At 40.7% G+C, this 20,830-nt stretch overlaps 1 protein-coding gene across 4 annotated transcripts in view; it reads right to left on the minus strand.

The window, feature by feature from the left end:
• Nucleotides 1-20,830, minus strand: part of ARHGEF28 (Rho guanine nucleotide exchange factor 28) — a 154,594-nt gene that overhangs the window by 35,492 nt on the left and 98,272 nt on the right. For 3 of the 4 annotated variants that reach the window (XM_075270535.1, XM_075270525.1, XM_075270553.1), the window contains 10 exons: nt 19,926-20,124; nt 19,131-19,242; nt 15,257-15,296; nt 13,063-13,186; nt 11,204-11,330; nt 10,089-10,144; nt 8,117-8,168; nt 5,620-5,755; nt 5,378-5,499; nt 1,392-1,532 (listed from right to left, as the gene is read on the minus strand). In XM_075270535.1, coding sequence (XP_075126636.1) covers nt 1,392-1,532; nt 5,378-5,499; nt 5,620-5,755; nt 8,117-8,168; nt 10,089-10,144; nt 11,204-11,330; nt 13,063-13,186; nt 15,257-15,296; nt 19,131-19,242; nt 19,926-20,124 — 1,109 coding nt within the window. The remainder of the gene's footprint in view (nt 1-1,391; nt 1,533-5,377; nt 5,500-5,619; nt 5,756-8,116; nt 8,169-10,088; nt 10,145-11,203; nt 11,331-13,062; nt 13,187-15,256; nt 15,297-19,130; nt 19,243-19,925; nt 20,125-20,830) is intronic. The other variant, XM_075270545.1, reaches the window with a different exon arrangement.

Below are 20,830 nucleotides of genomic sequence, written 5' to 3' on the forward strand. Positions count from 1 at the left end.
AGAAAATTATAATTGTACAATCAATTTGAAAAAAAAAGTCATATTTCTCTAGTTTGCAAAATAAATCCTACTAATAAGTGTCAAAGTTTGTATGTTTGTTAGTCAATCACACAAAAACGGCTGAACAGATTTGGCTGAAAATTGGCATATAGATAGACAGGAACCCTGATTATAATATAGGCTACTTTTTATCCCGCTAAATGACATCACTACATGACTATTAAGCATGAATTTACACACACACTACATTTGAGGACCTTTGATGATATCACATGCCCTTCAGCCATCCCATAGGATCACGCTATGTGGTGGGTGGGGCTACATGCTAATTTTTGGGGGGCGGAGCTATACAGGATGTAGTCGGACAGTATGAAAGCATACACTGTATGTACCCTATATATCACTATATACTATTGTATACACTGTATGTACTCTATATACCACTATATACTGCTATATACACTATGTACTCTATATACCACTATATACTATTGTATACACTATATGTACTCTATATACCACTATATACTGCTGTATATACTATGTACTCTATATACTACTGTATACACTGTATGTACTCTATATACCACTATATGCTGCTTTTTACACTGTATGTACTCTTTATACTACTATATACCGCTGTGTACTACTATATACACTGTATGTACTCTATATACCACTATATACTATTGTATGCACTGGTTGTACTCTATATACCACTATATACTACTGTATACACTGTTAATACAGACACTGCTAGGACACTGACAACACAACCCCTGTGATCCAAATTGCCTGATGTAGCTGAGCTGAGGCAGCGCGGTACCACAGCTTGCTCTGCTCTCCATACGGATGTGCATACAGCTGGTGCTACTGCGCATATGCACAGATGTAGCAGAGCCGACAGGCGGACGCAGGTGGATCACCATCAACCACATTTGGCTAATTATAAGCGGCTCATTGCCAAAAACAACCCACAGACAGAGTCGCAGGCAGAAGCTAGTAAGTATATATGGCATTTCCTTTAAGAACAATCTCCCTCCTGATCTGATATTTAACTCTACCAAATAAACACTGTGAATTGCAACCTCTGCATGGCTCGGTTCACATCTGCGCTCGCGGATTCCCTTCCCCTCTCCAGCAGCACTTTTCTCACCGCATTTCTCATGTGGAAACCACATGGACCCCATTATAGCCTATGGAGTCTGTGGGTTTCCTAAGGTAACCACTTTTTTACGCGGATTAGGCTTCCGTTCGGGGGTCCCCAAGCAAAACCCCTAAACAGAAACCAGAGCACAGATATGACTCTAGTCTATGATGCAAATCCTACAGAAGATTTTCAGCTATAAAATATAATATCTTCTTATTCCCTTCCTTGCAAAATAACTCACCAAATATAACGTCTTGTCTCTTGATGACATTTTTTTCTTGCTTATGACAGAAAGTCGATTCCACGACTGTGCTCCAGGACTCCGCTTCAAATTCCAGAGCGTCACTACTGAAATCACTCCAGAGGGCCGAGTCCACGACATCTAGGGATAGTACAATAGGATATCGTGTTGTGTAAGTCTAATACAGCCATGGTTTCTTTACGTTACATGTAACTATACAGTGGAATACTACTATATACTAAAGCTCTAATGACGTCTTTTTGTGTAGGACATGTGCTCTATAAGTACACCATACCAGTTGCTATTATTCCTGTAATACAGTACTGTGCTCCCTCAGGTTTCCATATTGACATATTTGACTTTCAATGGACTCACATGGACTTTCAGTTCTAGAATCCTGAAGACATTGCCGATCTGCATCACACACCTGACCAACTAGGATATGTATATTACTAGTAAAAGGCTTGTGGGTGGCCAGGGCCAATAAAGATATCACTTTGGTGGCAAGTACAGCAAATCAGTGGGCAATGTAATAATAAAGTGCATGCTTGGATTCTGTACAGCAACACACAGTGCTATATATACCGCCCTCTACCTACCTGTACTATAGATAGTATACCGCCCTCTATCTTTACTATAGATAGTATACCGCCCTCTACCTGTACTATAGATAGTATACCGCCCTCTACCTGTACTATAGATAGTATACCGCCCTCTACCTGTACTATGGATAGTATACCGCCCTCTACCTGTACTATAGATAATATATTGCCCTCTACCTGTACTATAGATGGTATACCGCCCTCTACCTGTACTATACAGTATATGGTATACCGCCCTCTACCTGTACTATGGATAGTATACCGCCCTCTACCTTTACTATAGATGGTATACCGCCCTCTACCTTTACTATAGATGGTATACCGCCCTCTACCTTTACTATAGATGGTATACTGCCCTCTACCTGTACTATAGATGGTATACCGCCCTCTACCTGTACTATGGATAGTATACCGCCCTCTACCTGTACTATAGATGGTATACCGCCCTCTACCTGTACTATGGATAGTATACCGCCCTCTACCTGTACTATAGATGGTATACCGCCCTCTACCTGTACTATAGATAGTATACTGCCCTCTACCTGTACTATAGATGGTATACCGCCCTCTACCTGTACTATAGATGGTATACCGCCCTATACCTGATACTATAGCTAGATAAAAACAAACCTAGCACATAAGAGGGAAAAACTAAATATAGTTTTGAGACACATAGTATGTTCCCAAAGTAGGGTCCTACATCCAAAATCGTGTCTATACCACAAACTAATAGAGAAAAAACAAAGAAATAGGTATACAGACACTCAAAATAGTGAGGTCAAAAATAGACCAAAACTCGTAATAGGAATATACAAACTTTAATAGTATCACATTAAAAAGTTACCGTATATAGTCGAGTATAAGCCGAGTTTTTCAGCACAGTTTTTGTGCTGAAAAAGTGCTCCTCAGCTTATATTCGGGTCATTACGGTAATTTTCTGCTAGCAGGCCAGGATAGCAGACCCCGCCCCACACACCGCTCCATCACACGCCGGGTGACGTGGCCACGTAAGCTCAGGCCCACACCCAGCGTGTGGCTGCTTCCTGGCCTGATAGCAGAAGTACCGTAAGTACTTCTGCAGATTTTAATGTACAGCATCGCCGCGCTCCTGACAGGAGCGTGGGGATGCTGTGGGCCCCGGCACCCGCCGCCGTGTCCGGATGCCGGGTCTGTAAATGTAATGGCGCCGCTCTGCAGAGCGATCACCATAGAAACCGGCACCTCCGCTGTATTGCTTACAGCAGAGATGCTGAAGCTTATGCCTGCGATCTCTGATTGTAGGCATAAGCTTTGGCATCTCCGCTGTAAGCGTTACAGCGGAGGTGCCCTCTGGAGATGTTCTCCCCCCTCCGGAGATGTCCTCCCCCCATTTCTGCCTTCCCCATACCTTTAAAGTTGCAGGCCAGCTCCTGCGCAGCGAGCTCGCAGGAGCCGACCTGTTCCGACGACAGCCGGGAGCCTAATGAAGGCTCCCAGGCCTGTTATCGCTATATTACTATTACGGCTTGTCTATGACCAGCCGTAATAGTAATGTAGAGAATCTCCCATAGACGGCAATACACTTGTATTGCTGTCTATGGGACTTGCAATCAAATGACCGCAGGTTCAAGTCCCCCAGGGGAGGCTAAAAAAATTGTAAAAAAAAAAAAAAAGTTAAAAAAATATATATATAATAAAATAAAAGTTCTAAATCACTCCTTTCCCTAGAATACATATAAAGGCGGGTTCACAGCACCTGATCTCCGTTATGCAGGTTTCCGTTTTCTGTCGGCAGAGGACAGAAACAGACATTCAGTGTCTGTCGGTGAGCGTCTTCTGCTGCCCATGGCGAAACCGTTATGCATAACGGAGATTGGGCGCTAGTGTGAACCTGCCCTCAAAGTAGAAAATGACTGTGACACACATACACATTAGATATCCCTATGTCTGAAAGTGCCCGGTCTACTGAATATAGGGTACCTGTAGTGCTTCTATTCCGTCTGGAAGGGGTTAATAGGAGCACTGCAGATACCCTATACTCAGTCAGGCTGAATTCCAACTGGGGGTAAAAACCCAGTCCTCAGGCTCAGGGAAGGGGCAGATAGACAACCAAAACACCCCCTCCCCTTCCCCAGCATCTACTGCACCCAAGAACTCGGCCATTTTAATTTTTGAAATTTTCCAGTAGCTGCTGCATTTCCCCCCTAGGCTTATACTCGAGTCAATAAGTTTTCCCAGTTTTTTGTGGTAAAATTAGGGGGGTCGGCTTATATTCGGGTCGGCTTATACTCGAGTATATACGGTATACAAAATATTTGATGCAAGTAACACACAGATAAATGTACAAAAAAGAGCACAGCAAAGAGTCCAATACTGCCCAGGATAGTTATTAAATGTAATTAAACGTGAGTATATAAACAGAATATATATATACCACATAAACCAGCAAGGTAAGCTGAAGCATAAGGCCAGATTATACAAATGCTACCAAAAGGAGGCCAAATTTATCCTGTAATGTATATAGTGCAAAGTGCAATAAGGCAAAAACGCAATTAAGCTAAAAGTAAAATAATATAAACAACATGTAAGCATTGAGTACTTTTAGACAAGAAAAAATGGCCTCTGTTGCCGCTGATTAAGTCTTTTACCATCTACTTTGTGGCCATTTTTTCTTGTCTAAAAGTACTCAATGCTTACATGTTGTTTATATTATTTTACTTTTAGCTTAATTGTGTGTTTGCCTTATTGCACTTTGCACTATATATACTTTAGGATTTGGCCTCCTTTTGGTAGCATTTGTATAATCTGGCCTTATGCTTTAGCTTACCTTGCTGGTCCATGTGGTGTATATATATATTCTGTTTACCACTCACGTTTAACTACATTCAATAACTATCCTGGGCAGTATTGGACTCTTTGCTGTGCTGTTTTTTGTACATTTATCTGTGTGTTACTCGCATCATATATTTTGTATAACTTTTTAATGTGATACTATTAAAGTTTGTATATTCCTATTACGAATTTTGGTCTATTTTTGACCTCACTATTTTGAATGTCTGTATACCTATTTCTTTGTTTTTTCCTGATACTATAGCTAGTATACCTCTACCAGTCCGGAACTGCATGTACACTATCCGTAGCACTGCAACAGTTACCATTGTAACCTTATAATACTGTAACTGGAAGGAGCGCGGATACTGGCCCACTAGTATTGTAAACCTCAATAGAAGAGAGTTGCATAGGTATCAATCACCACCTCTTTTTAGGAGGATCGGCTCCTCTTTGGGTAGTTGTATGTGTAATGTAATGTGAATTCCTCACTGAGTGGTCTGTCTTCTGAATATCAACGATTGTTTCAGGAGTCTAAAGTGAAGGTTCAGATTAATATTAAAGTCCAATAGTAACCTTCAATGGGGAACGTTTCCATCGATGGTGCGGTTCCCATTGACTGCAGCAGCTCTTCTGACTGTGATCTAGACCGCGAGCCACTTGTGTCTCCATCAGATTCCAATGACTGGTCTGACCTCCTGCAAGGAAATCTATGGTGAAGCTGAGGTTCATGCAGACATTATATGACCAAACATAAAGATACAACTACATTCTACCAAAGTGGAGTTTGGCTATTGTCCTGATGTGTACCCTCTTACCTGTCAATACTTGATACAGAGACACCCCTGCAGGATACACCGGATGTCAGGACAGAATCTCTTTTTCCAAGAGACATTGACGTGGAGGGAGGAGATGCTGAGAGAGCAGGTTGAGGGATGTCCTTAAATGATGAATCTGTAATATAGCAGGAAAAAAATATATTATTTCATTAATATATAGATATCTCCTCAGGTCAGCTGCAAAGTAATAGACCAAGTTCAAAGAACAGCTCCACCAATCCATAATAAACAGCATTTGCTTGACATCTCCAATTGCATATTTATAAGCCCCTGATTTTCCATAAGGCTGGTGACAGACGCTGCGGCTGGCGCACATGGTTGGAGCTCTGCCCAGCTGTGATGGCAAAAGACCGTATGATTTTAAAGTCAAATCATGCCATCACTGGCCATCATGGGTGAGCAAAGCTCTGGGCACATATGGTAGTTGAAGCACATGAACGCACTCCAAGTCTCAACACAAAAATAAGAAAATATTCTAGATTTTGAGCCCATTTGGCACAGTGAGTGATGACAATATCTGTAAAGTGCTGCAGAGTATGTTGGTGCCAGGTAATTGTGCCCTTAGTCTTCACTCCAATACATGATCTATTGGGGCTTAACAGCTACAAATGTTAAAAAAATGAATACATTTCTGTCTAAAACCATAGACATACAGACTCAAGTCAACGTTTACTAACAGGTTTTTCTACCTGGTCAAAATGTGGATGAATTTAATGAATTTCCAAAACTTCAAGACAGAAACTCTAGTCTAGACTTATCAAGAGATGTTTAGTAAGGAGTTTCTGTATTGTTAAATGGGTTGTCCAGTGTTATAAAAGGACACTGCTTTTTCTTCCATAAATAGCGGCTGTCTTGGTTATGGCATTGCGGCCCATGACCAGCAGTAGGGGCATTTCCAGAAAGAAAATTTCAGAAAGGTTTGTGAAGCTTTCAATATTCAGAAAGGTTTGTGAATGGTTGGAATGACAACAAACATGCACTGTCAAGGACAAAAAATCAATGTTGTAAAACAAATCTAATCATGTGAGGAAGGTCAGCCGCCATCTGTGAGCCGGGCTAGAGACCCGTGAAACACAGTTACATTGTTTTTGTGGAACATGTCAGTTTTACAGTAACCAATATCTCTCAGCATTCTAGGACAAAGGTGAATGCCCCACAACGGGTACATAAGGTAATCTGTGAACACGTCATACAAGTGGGCAGGGGAAGACAAAGGAGAGATTTAGACAAAAATATGGTAAGAAAAAGCGTGTTTGAGTTCTCCACAGAAACCGATCAAGGTGCTATTGTTATTTTTTAGGATATGAAGGCTGGAAAGCCCCAGTGCTTTGCAATGAGATAGGGAGTTCTGGGTTCAAATCTGACTAAGAACAACATCTACATGGAGTTTGCATGTTTTCCCTGTGTTTGCATGGGTTTCCTCCAGGTACTCCGATTTCCTCGCACCTGTCAAAAATACACCGACAGGTTTTAGCTAGACACAGAGTCGGACATGCAGGACTTTTTATCCAGTTAGATAAACCGGTTTCGCCGCAGACAGGCAGAAGACGCACACAGGCGGTCACTTTACAAATCCATTCAAGTGAATGGGTTTGAAAACTGACTGCCGGGTTTCTGTCTCCTGTCCAGTTTCTCAAGGCAGAAAACGGAACCCCCCCCCCCCCAGGTTTGGCTTAGGTGGAGATCGGGTGCTGGTGTGAACCCGCCCTCAGTTGGCATCATGACCCCAATCTGCTTCCTTGCACCAGTGTTTATAATGTATACCCGTGCAGTAGGATTCTTAGTGCTAATGTTTTATGGCCTGCTCCTTCAAAGGCCAAATTGCAAACTGTTAGTGAAGTGAGAGTTTATTTTCCCAAATGAAGGAGACAGAAAACTGTAGAGCATCTAAGCCCTTTTTGCCTCCATGATTTTGCTGTCAGTTTATAGATTAATTTCTGGTGAGAAAAGTCTCCGAAAGGTGCCATGAAAGTTGAAGTCTACTACAGAGTGGTCCGGCCTCTTCTTGGCAGACCACATTATAAATCAAAGGTCTCAGTCTGGTGATACAATATTGCATTGTGCTTCCAATATGTAATAAGAAATTTACAAATCTTTTGTTTGTAAATTCCCCCGTTCTCTCTGAGACCCCTCTTAAGAGATCACTAGCTAGATAGACAAGTCCACTACAAAAGACTATGCCCTAAGTAGGGGCAAAAATGCAGGCTATGAGCCAACCCTCTACCAGCTTGCAGAGGAAATGGGTTTAATTTCCAAAAATAAGTATATACTAAATTCCCAATAACTTCATAAAGTACATCCTTTATCTACAGTAACTTTAGCAAAGCTGCAATACCAAACCTAGCCTCCAGAATAAGTGTGGTGCTGTTCCAGGAGAAAATGCAGACCCTTATTTGTAATCTTGGAGAAGCCCCTGGAATTCAAGTGCATGCAGAACCTGTAGATACAAGTAAAGGTCATTTATATCCCCACTTACTTGAAATGACAGAAGACTGTTTATACTTGGGATTATATCGGTCCTGAAACTTCTAAGAAACAAAATAGAAGCATTTTGATGAATATACAGCAATAAAGAAAAATTATCCAACATAGACAAAAAAAAGTCTCATTACTTCTATCACAGCGAGGACTCTGAGCCCCAATGAATGTACTATGGCTCTGGGATGTCAGGTCACAATAGTATAAACCTAAGCCTAGAAACCATGGCAAGATCCGTGGAGTTAATAACATGCAATGCTCTGGATATTTACAAAGCCATTAGTTCTTCTCAACTTTCTAGAGATAATCTTGTGGTTCCAGACAGATCCATAGATCATGAACTAATAATAAAAAGGGTAAAAAATATGCAAATCTATTCTCCAGGATGTAATTAGGAGAACAGTGCACTCTGTACACCACCCTATAGAGGGCAGCATCCTTAGCATCATGCATGCATGATATCATGATGCGGATTTAATTGCCAAATTAGTATTTCTATTCCAAAAGAAACAGATTCCCAGCTATGGACAGCGCTGTTTCGGCCTATTGGGCCTCCTCAGCATAGCGTAGAGATACTGATTTAGCAGAGTGAGAGACTATAATAATAATAATAATATAATATATTTATAATATAATAATAAAAAGTGCATGAGACCAAAAACACATGAAATGCCAAGTCATTGAAGGATATAAAGTCATTACAGGTTAAGGTCATAAACCGGAAGCAGGTCTAACGATAAACCAGACATTGAGGTCCACCAGTCTACACCACACAATATAGGTAGACAATGAAATGACATCAGTTCACTGGGATCTAGCTGTGTCATTGTGGCATGAAATATTCCCATATATACCGGTCCTGACAGGAAGCGCCTCATTGATGTTACCGGTTCCTACTGAATTTACAGACTGCGCTCCCATGAATATTGTCTTAGCCAACACAATAACTCCATTCACAGTGACACACCTCAGAGGAATGAATGAGACTACTGCAATGATAAGGTTTCTATTTCAAAGAGATACAAGTAAAATATTGTGTCCATTATATATATACATATACATATATCTTCAAACTGGTTTCCACATTCCTAAAATTGCCCAAGTTTCTAGCACATGATACTAGGATATATCAAATTAAAATATTGTACATTATATTAACTCTTAATTTGGCACATGGTACTATAGGTTCTATATATCATATAGATCAGGGGGTTATATACTACTGTATTTGAGACATTTGTCAAGTCCCGTATACATAGAACCACAATAAGATTTCAGTATGAAGCTAATAGTAAATAAATCAGTGAAATTGTTACATCTGTGAACTTATTTCTAGAGCAAAATGCGGTGAACCAAATTTCCAAAACCGGCGTTTTGGAAATTGCAGCATGTCAATTATACCTACGGAAACACCGGCGGTTTCCCCATAGGTATAATTGTAATAGAAAGTCCACGGATTAAAATTTTTCTGGTTAAAGCGCTGCGGAAAGAACCGTGATGCATTGCCGCCACGGTTTTTCCCACAGCGCTTTATTGCTGCAGGACGTCACGTCGGGCCTTACCCTAAAGGGCTATTCATACTTGGAAATGATGAGCAGTTTCTGTAAATTCCACAGACGTGAATGGAGAAAGATGTCTGTGGCTAGCTCACCATGGGTCAGGGGGCCTTTGTTCACTGTACCTATAGTATAAATATACGAGCTTCTACCAAGTATAAATGTTACCTATCTTATATCTAGGGTGCAACTTGTAGACTTTTTACAGTTCACTACAAAAAGATCAGAGTCTATAGGAATGCCTTGAGTACGGTAAATTAAAAATCTCTGCAAAATTGTTCCAGTCAAATGAGTTTCTAGGAATTTCTTTCTTAGGCTTATACTGAAATTTCTGAGAGATCTTGATTATTGAGAGATCAGACAATTATTGATAAAATGACTTCTATTATTGTATATTGAAATTTCTGTATTCACCTTTGAACATGCAGGAGCAGCATCTTTGCAGGCTTTGTGTACATTCACATTACAATCTGAAAAACAGGAAAGTTGCTATTAACGATTACCTGTCACCAGGAAACTCTATATCAGACCAGTCACAGTGCATTGTACGGGAGCTCCTGAGCACCATTATACCTTCTAATAATTCAATAGATCACCCAATTTCTTGAAAAAAAAAAAAGTCAGTTTTTAGAAATGCAAAAATATACATAGAGCCTCTGCAATTCAAACCTGAATACTGAGCCCAAGGAGGCCCACCCCTGTTACTCCGAATACTTCTAAAAAAAAAAAAAAAAAAAAAAAAAAAAAAAAAAAAAAGTGCATCTATTGGACTATCTGAAGGTATGATGGTGCTCTGCATAATATCTCATACAATGCATTGTGGCTTCATATAGAGTTTCCTGATGAAAGACTCCCTTTAAAGTCATATACAAGTACTAAGAGAATTCATCCCTACACCCTTGTGGGAGTGCAGGAGTGTAAAAGAACATGCCGGCCAGGAATTTGATTCCCTGTGGTCAGGTTTCTGTCTCCAGCTCATCTTCCTCAGCAAAATTACTTTGTGACTTTAAGTGAAACATAATCGGTTATAATTTGTTTGCCCGTAACCAGCACATGAAGGGTGTATTGGGATCGGTGTTTCATAGATTACTACAATATACTGCATGTTATTCCTAAAACCACACCGTTGGGTCATTGCTTGTTTGACTGTGCACACACAGCTGTCCATGGCACCTGCCGAAAACTGTATGCCTTTGTGGAAATGTTTGTTAGCAAACACTGGGATACTTAACACAACGAATAACAGATTCAGGGGGAAAAAGGTAGCATACAAGAGAAGAGACAACACCCTATGTTATTTCTCCACTATGTAGTACATTGTGTAGTCTTCATGGTAAGACTGAAGGCTCTACTCTGTGTCTCTGCTCATCCCGACACCCTACAGTATAGTTATATAGATTAGCCACACTGTTCCCTATGGCGGCTATGATGTATAATACACAAACCGCACCAGCTAAATCAGCACTAGCCCAAAATCAAGGGTGCGCCTTACTTATTGCTACCAAAATATCCCATTGGCAGGTACTTACTGGAGCACTGGAATGACTCTTTTCCCAGGAGAGCCTTTTCGCACACCAAACATGGAACCACACCGGAGAACGTGCCGGGTACAAACTGATGTCTGTTCACCTTCTCCTTGGTCTCCTTGTTTTTGGTCTGTTCCAAATTTGGTAAAAGAGAAGGAAACACATGACGTGACAAGTAACCAAAATATTGGGCTATGACTTCTCTCAATAAATCTATTGGCTATTGTGTATTCTCATGTCCCTGCCTTTCTATATTACTTGACATTACTTTTCTGCCGTTCCCATCCTTTGTGATCCGACTAGTCACATGACACTCTCCGACACGACCAACGACTACTCCATTAGCCCTCAACGTTTACAACAAAAATTTAAAAGTGCGGAAACTTTTTGAAGACCCCTCGTACAATAGTTACATGTTATACATCAAGTCGTATGTCTCAAGTGAATCAAAACAGCAGAAGCTGCTCCTCTGGACAGAGAGGACATGTAATATGACTCATTTAATAATCTAATGAAGATAATGAGCAGATACTTAAAGGCACAGACAATTAGATTAATTCTTCATCAGCACAGCAATGTTATGTTTAATTCTATTTCCCAGAAACATGTCAGGAATGATAAGTGCAAGGAGTTAATATCGAATATCCAGTAAAACAAATGATGAAGGACAAATTAGATAACACATTACACCAGAGGAATGGTCTAAGCAAAGCACTGGCCTGCTCACGTCTAAGGCAAAGACACTCACTTTTTTCTGTCCACTTCTTAGATATTTGGTTGAGATGTTTATTATACCTTGGGTTATATTTTATGTATTTCATAGTGGTCGGTATATAGCACTCTCTAAGACTACTTTGACCCCAATGTCTTTTTTCAGTTTTTTCTGTTCCACTACAGGAATAGAAAAAAAGTACAAAACCATCAGGGCCAGTTCTGTGACCAATGGTCACCAGTGGCCACCACTAACTATAATGGGATAAAGTTGGAAATCCATTATGGTGTTCATCATACTGCAAAACAAAAAAGTAAAGCATGCTGGGATATTTCATGCATAATTTTTCATAGGAAAGGAAACACCTACACATGTGAACCCAGTCTAACTAGTCACTAGTATTTTATGAAGTTTTTGTTGGTCTTTAGAGTGTTTTGTGTAGATCATAACATTTCTGTTCCACAGAGGGCACCTTGACATTTGTGTCCGTTAAAGGACCAGAAAAATAAACCATATTGACTATAATGGGGTCCTTCAATTGGCCTTTACGTTTATCCTGACATTGCCAGATGAAATATTTGGGTTTGTCTGGGATTTCTGCACCAGACAGATACCTGGAGCAGATGTGAACATAGCCTTGGGATAGGTTTATAAACTGTGGCTACTCCATTATATAGTCGGTCTCAATATTTAATTTATAAAGACAGATCCCAGAAATTTCTGCAAGTCTCTAAAACCCCATGCATACAATATGCTGTGGACACAACGCCATTCAGATGAAACTTCAGAAATGAGAGTGAAATCTAAGTACATGGAGAAATGTAATAAATCTAATAATAAACAAGACCAACTGGTCATTTGAAGCGTTCTCTTCTCTGCTTGCCAAGCACGATGCCATATGTTGTATAGTGGCTGTGTTTGGTACTGCATCTGAGCTCCACTGACTAAAAGGGACTGTGCTGCAACATGCCATGTCCCCAACGAATGTGATGTCACTGGCCTGTAAAGCGGAGCTCACCCAAGCCTTACTGCCATTTCACACATCTGATAGGCAAGGGTGCTGGGAGTAAGACCCCCACTGAACCGAAATTGATCACCTCTACTAAAGACAGGTCAGCAGAAACAAAAACAATCCGTCAACACCAGTCACCTTGTTTCGGTTCCGGGTACTAGACATCCTGCTCCGCAAAAAGCTGAAAGTGCGGCTCACTTTGTTCTTCTCACACTCAGGTTTTGCAGGGGCCATATATCTATCCCATTCCTCTTCTTCAATTCTGCAGAAATGAGAATGTTCAGTGCAAACCTATACTTACATGTTCACCAAAAAGAAATATATTCTATGTTCACCGAAAGTAAACGTGTGCACTCTGTGTACCCAACTCAACAATAGTCCCAATGTTATCTAACTTCTAGGAGCTACAGCAGCGGGGATAAGGTTTGTTTACATGGATGAGGGTACAGATACAGGGCCGGAAGGGCACAATGCCACATCTATGGGATAAATAAACAGCAAGCATGTCCTGCTTAGCTACACCTACTCTAGTTGTGGTTATTGTTAGCAAAGAACACAAGATAGACAGTAATCATGGAAGTAAAACAGAAGGAGATAATGGTATAATGGTAAATGCACTGCACTCAGGCATTTTGTATGGTGGGACCAGAGAGAGGGGTATTCCTATCTCAGACACTTAGGGTATAGTCACGCACGCTTATGTTGAATTCCGTCACTGTATCCAGGCACAGAATAAACAGATGTGGATGTCCATATGTGCAGAACCCTTTCATGATGCATCTCCCGAAGGTTTCACCAAGAATAACCACACACAAGATCTTGTTACGACAACAAGAAATTTACATTCTACAACTAGAACACGAAACAAAATGCCATGTGGGCATTCAGCTATAGCACAGCTTACGTAATGTTATGTTCGGCAGACATACAGAGCAAGGTACCACGTACAGTAAGTGACATAGTACATCAGGCTTTTATAATAATCATCTGTATTGTTATCTAGCACGACTGCTATTTCTGGAATTTCCATTATGTAAGAAATACCTTCTTATTGAAGTCACTGCTATTCATGAATAATACAAAGGCAAATACCAAGTGAGATTTGTGGTCAACTGAATTTTTTGTATGGTATTTCTTTTTCTTTCTCGTAAAAAAAAAAAATATATGCACATTCTTAATGCAATTGTTTTAGAAATAAGATGTATTCATGGGGGTGAAGTGACCAAAGATATCACCATTACTTGATTCCAAGCCTTTAGTCATCTAAGAGCTAAATTTTCAGGACTCATGCAGAAGGCATGAAGATGAATCACAAGTTGGATGGAAAACATCTTCCCCAAAATTGTGGGCAAAACTTGAAATGGTCCCATTACCGCTATGTGACCTATGTTACAACTATTGACCTAGGTTTCTTGTTAAGTGTTGATATAAAATGCTGCAATATATAAGTACAGCGTGTTATAACTACCAGTGTGTGTTACTAGTAAAGAAAATCACAAAAAAAAAAAAATTGGGGGTTAGTAGTAATGGAAGAATAAAGTAGTGTCCTAGCATGAGTCCTGCTGTATTCACGAGCAGCGTACTAACCCTCACCTTCCCCTGCTTTTTAAGACAGTGACTGACAGGCTACAATGTATGCTTTTCTATACAGCAGCCTGTCAAGTACTACCCCGAGGACCAGAGGGAACATGGGATAAGTGCTATACTCATGAATACAGCAATACTCATACTAGGAGACCGATTTATCCTTCTATTTCTGCTGTCAACAAAAAAGTACAACCTTTCTTTGTGCCATTTTGGCTACTCTCAGTATGGGCCAGCGAGTAAGCTCTAATACACTACGGCATATTAAGAACAAATCTGCTTTGAAGCACAATCTGCCAAGCCGTGGAAATGTCATAGTACTTGGTACTTAGTGGTTGGTACTTAGTGGGAGATAAATTACAATAAAATGTACGTGAATGGGATATTAAATTGCTAACCACAAGTATCTGAAAAAATACAGACAGAATTCAGGGCAGGCAGGTAAGGCTAGATTCACAATTGCGCAAGTGCAACTTTTCTTTCCCCATTTTTCAGGAGGAAACCCGTCTGACCCCCATTACAGTCTACGGGTCTGAAGGTAACCCCTTTTAAGCAGATTGGGTTTCCGTGCAGAAACTCAAGGCCAGGTGTGAACCTAGCGTAACTCTGCAAAATTACCAAAGATTGTGATTTCAACCCCACAGTATCTAATGTAGGCATAAGTATGTACTTTTACTATATTCCTCCATCATTTATTTAATGTAATGTGCCAGGCTTGGTCTAGCCCACAGCTATGACACTACCGTACCTTTTTTCTCTCGTGTGCTCCGGGAGGCTGTATGCCCGCTCTAACAAGATAAAAAGGACAGGTTAGATATTGTAACCGTAGTTGTGGGGGTTTAATTCATCCTCCACCATAATATATCAGCCATTAAATTAATAAATGTTAATATACAAATCAGAAGAAGGTAAAGAAGTCAGTGGACATGAGGTCAACAATGAGAGAACAGCTGCCAGAATTTAAAGGGGTATTCCCACATTGTAAAGTGATGGCATAGAACTTGGATAAGCCATTATCTTATGACTGACAAGATGGGAATAGCACTTTAACATGGTCATTCGTGTTATACAGATTGAACAAACATCTGACTATACAACTGCAAACAAATGGGTAAGGTTGTGATACGTACATACACAGATCAGATTGTGTTTGCTGCATACGTGAGATGTCAATGTTGTACATTTCGATTATAGTCATAAACCAGACACAAAGAAAACCAGCACCAGTTAGTAAAGCAGATCCTATACGCCGGACACCTCTAAGATTGATGCACCTACACATCACCAATTCCAGTTTCATGTGCCCATGGCTGTAGCCCATAATAACTGGATTCCAAGATACAACTCGCTATGATTATATACAGTATTGTGCAAAAGATATAGACTGGTGTAGAAAAAAAAAAAAGCTGCAAAGTAAGAATGCTTTCAGGAATAGAAGTGTTTGTGGGATAATCAAGTGAATGAAGAAAACAGAAATCTAAAGCCCATCAGTATTTGGTGTTGCCTTTGCCTTCCATAAATTCCTCTAGGTACACTTATAGACGGGTTTTGAAGGAACTTGGCAGGGAGGTTGTTCCAGACATCTTGGAGAGCTAAGCCCAGATCTTCTGTGGATGTAGGCTTTCTCCAATCCTTCTGTCTCTTCATGTGATCCCAGACAGACTGAATGATGTGGAGATCAGGGCTCTGTGGGGACCATATCACCATGTGCAGGAATTCTCCACCGAAGGGTGATCACACCAAATATTGATGGGATTTAGATTTCCCTTTTTGTTCGATCACTTATTTTTTGATAAATGGCAACAATAAAAGATGAGAAAGCATTCTTACGTTGCAGCAAATTTTTTTGCAGCTGCCTAAAACATTTGCATGGTACTGCACATAAGCTGCCAGAATATTATTCTGTAGATTCTCTGCCACAAGACACATGAACGTTGTGCCCACCACCTGTTAGAGCTGCACCACCACATCACTGCTGTACTTACTACCCGGGTGAAGGAGAGACACTGATTTAGACAATGAAAGTGACTGAAGAAGTGAACGGCCGCTGCCAATGAACACAGCATCTACAAGCAGGGATAGATTTAATGCAGACATATCCGAGCTCTTGCTTCTTAGTACGCCATTAATAAAGCATCCAGAGTGGATTTTACAGTCCGTGAGTAGGGCAAAAATTATTACTGGGTTAGAAATACTAAATTGTATATAAAGGAAAGCAGAATTATGAAGCGGACTGACTAAAGAGACTACTGAGACTAAAATAATAAAACTGGACCATAGACTGTCCAATAAGAAGGAGAATGCGGGATATAACTGTACAGAGGCGTAGACTAATCTGCGGGAAGAGATCTAGAAGATTAATACTGCACCCAGCCATGTGGACCAGAGTATGAGAAATACTAAAACAGCAGATATTACAGTACAAATTAATGAGAATTATTTCATATGACATCACTAGGTTTATTTACCTGATAACGCTTGGAGTCCAAAGCAGCAGAAAAGGCAACAAAACATTTATTTTATAACTTACGTTAGAAATATAATTACGTTTCCAATATAATGGGGCAGATTTAGTAAGACTCGTATGCCAGCCTTAATAAAGCCCCTACAGGCGCAAGTCGTGCAGGCAGAGGAGTCGTGCAGAGGAGTCCGCACTCTCTCTTGCACTGCCCGCATTCATAGGTGCTATTGAATTTTCTCCATTACATTTTATCAAAGGTGTATCTACATTTGACATTTAGGACATATCCACCTCTGCCACCTGCACCTTGTGAGCCACATTCACCAATACACAAATAAGAGGAAGTTCACACTGCCATTGCTATTGTCTGTTCCGCTCATCCTTGATAGAATGAGAGCAACAGACATTAATGATATAGTAGAGGGATGGACGCAGACAGAGACGGACGCTTTCCTCCATCACATTATATTTGTTTACTTATGTAACAGAAGAAAAAGCAGGACTATTTCTTCCATAAAAAAAAAAAAAAAAACACAACATGACAGAAGAAAGCATTACGCCTTTTTTTTTTTTTTTTTTTTTTACACTGGGGTGCAGACAGACATCTGATGGATAAGGTTCCGGCTGCATCTGTCATTAATATCCATTAATATCACCCTAGCCCAGATGAAAGTAAAGGACACTAAATAGCAGTGGTGTGAAAGCGTCCTTCTAACTCCTATTTAATAAATATGTAAGATCAATACCTACAGAAGTTAAAAAAAAAAAAAAAAAGCTATAGAAATACACAACATTACAAAAATAAAACTCCATCAAAAACAAACGTAACACTGAAAAGATGACGCAACATCCACTACTTGTTATGTCATCCAATATTTGTATCCCATGTCCAAATATGACATCAACTCATGCACTTGAATGGGTTTGCAAAGTGACTGCCCGTGAGCGTCTTCCGCCTGTCCGCGGCGAAACCGTTTTTTTTTTTTTTTTTTTTAACTGGACACAATATTGGACATGCAGGACTTTGTGTCTGGTTAAAGAAAAAAAACGGTTTAGCTGCGGAGAGGCACAAGACGCTCACGGGCGGTCACTTTGAAAACCCATTCAAGTGAATGAGTTTGAAAACTGACTGCCGGGCTTACGTCCCCTGCCCAGTTTCTCGGGGCAGAAGACGGAAACCTGCCAGATTGGCTAAAGCGGAGACCCGGGCACTGGTGTGAACCTGTCCATAGATTACATTGGAGTGGTAAAAGACTAATTGTCCTTTGTAGGATAGCTGTTCTTGCAAGACACAAGCTTAGTAATGACTGTGGTAAGACTGGAAGATAATTAATAAATAAGCAAAACCCAATACCAACCTGGATAACCGATGAGTTTTGTTCATTTTGGTTAATTCAGTTCAGTTATTACAACATTTAGAGATTCATTCAGACCGAAAACGCCCAAACCAAAGCTGCTATTATTATACTGTGGGGTCTCTTCACACCCCAGAGATTAATGAGCAGAGGCCAGGAGAGGTGAGCAAGCATAAAACAGTGTTACTCATCTGACCGTGCTTCTGGCAGATATCAGGGACTGATCAGGGTGTCGTAACGCTTGCATCTATGCGCCACATTTTCACACTATGCTGAGGGCCAATCACTGGTCCCTGACTTCAGCCAGGTGCGCCAAGGACAGCAGTGAGTCACGTCGAAGCATAGGAGAGGTGAGTAACACTTTTTTTTAGGTTTGCTTTTCTCCCCTGGCCCAGTATAATAGCAGCTTTGGTTCAACTGCATTGGGTCCAAACAAAGCTGCTTGGTAAACGTCACAAGACAAATCTCTCAGGATTCACCAAATCATACTGTAAAAGGGGCGCGGTTTAAAAAGGGCATGACCTAAATAATCGCCATTAATCGTAATAAAGGTAAAATGCACCATTAATTAACATTCTGATTTAGGTCATAATCACCCAGCCCTAGTCTCTCATTTTTAGGCATCAGCCTGGCAAACTTTAATGCTCGCTGCTTGCATCCTAACGGATCAGAGCAATGGACACCACAATGGTAATGATCACATAGCCGACGCTATTGTGAATGAACATATGAATCTTATAAAAGATTCCAGATTTGAACTGAAAGTGGTTTATCTACCTGTCCTAAATAACAAGAACCACACTTACCATCCCCAGGTTCTCCAATAGAAAGGTCCCGTGTCAGGCGCGGCTTTCCAAGAAAGTTTTTGGGAGAGGAATAAGAATAAGAGCGGAATCTAAGACCAGATGACAATGGATCCTGGAAAACAAATAGCTGTAATTAATACTTGGAATATTATGGATCAGCATTTTAATGACACCATATAGATGCATTACAGGGGTTAAGTTTTTTATGGCCTATCCTCAGGACTGATCAGCTGTATGAAGCCTCTTATAGCACCCGTCCTGTACATAATACAGAGGTGGAAGCAGAAAGTCTACAGATCTCTGTCCAGGGCTGTCATTGCAGCTCAGCTCCCACTGTATACAGTCCCCTACCGATCAGCCATTTATTGCCTATTCTGAGGAAAGGCCGCAAAAAAAAAAAAAAATTACGGTAAGCCCGTACAATCAATTTTAATGTTAGTTATTTTTTTTATTTTTTTTTTTAAGGTGGCATGTACACGATCGTGTGAGTGTCGCCCACTGTGGTTGAACGGCACAGAGGTGTCACCTGTGCACCGGCCCATGCTTCCGTGGACCCATCCAGTGAGCACAGTCCACATAACGGACAGGAATAGGACCGGTTTTGAGTTTTGCTCACAGATCTATACACCAGACCATGAAAATACATGGTCGTGTATATGGGGCCATAGACATGAATGAGTCAGTGTACTAGCCATGAAAAACAAAGCTTGCATATGGACTGTGCACATGATCGAGTGAATGAGGTCTAACACACTCAAAAACCATATGAGGCCCGTGGATGGTGGACTGATTTACCTTACTTTGAAGAAATGGTAAAGTCCCTGCTTGTCTATTTGAAAAATCCCGCTCAGCGCTTGTCTCAGACGAGTCCAGCTCATCTGCACTGTTCCCAAGAAAACCGGATGAATCCTCTTTAGCTGAAGAATCAGGACTTTGATATCTGGGATATGTCCCCTCACCTTCACTGTCAGCGTCAAGGCCATCTAAGCTGGAACTAGATGAAAAGACACTGCATATCAATAAAATAAAAAAAAATAAAAAATAAAAACCTTAAAACAAAGGCAAATAAATTTACCCTCTAAGATCCCACATGCTAAGGGTATTTTGTAACAGCTGATATATTCTCGTTGTCTGAATCATAAATCTTATTTATTTCTATGATGTTTAAAGGCCTTAATCTGATGAACATTGTGATGTTTATTCACTACTGCCCTGAGTCTCACAACATCAAAATTAGGAAAATAGAACTGACTGGTACACAATTAAAGGGATTCTATCAAAGGGATTTTTAACTAATACCACATAGGAATAGTCTTAAGAAAGGCTACTTTTCCCAACCTTTAGAATGCTTCTCTGCGCCGCCGTTCCGTATATATCCCGATTCTTCTCATTATGCTAATGAGGCTCCAGAGAACACAGGAGGCATTCCCCCATCCTCAAACAGCAATGAGGGCGTTCCCTGTGCTGCTTGAAAACTCTTCAGAGCCGCCTCCATCCTCTACAGCCGCGTCTTCTGCGTTGTCTTCCTCCGGCGATCCTGTCTTCAGGATGTAAATTGGGCGCATGCGCAGTTGGTTCTACCATCGGGCTTTGGGCCGAGCATACTGATCACCAGAAGATAATACAGAAGGTGCGGCGGAGAGGGGCAGCTGTAGAAAATGGAGGTGATGCTGGAAAGTTTTCAAGCAGCACAGGGGGCG

Source organism: Leptodactylus fuscus, chromosome 1 (assembly GCF_031893055.1).
Source record: "Leptodactylus fuscus isolate aLepFus1 chromosome 1, aLepFus1.hap2, whole genome shotgun sequence".
In the NCBI taxonomy this organism is placed as follows: domain Eukaryota; kingdom Metazoa; phylum Chordata; class Amphibia; order Anura; family Leptodactylidae; genus Leptodactylus; species Leptodactylus fuscus.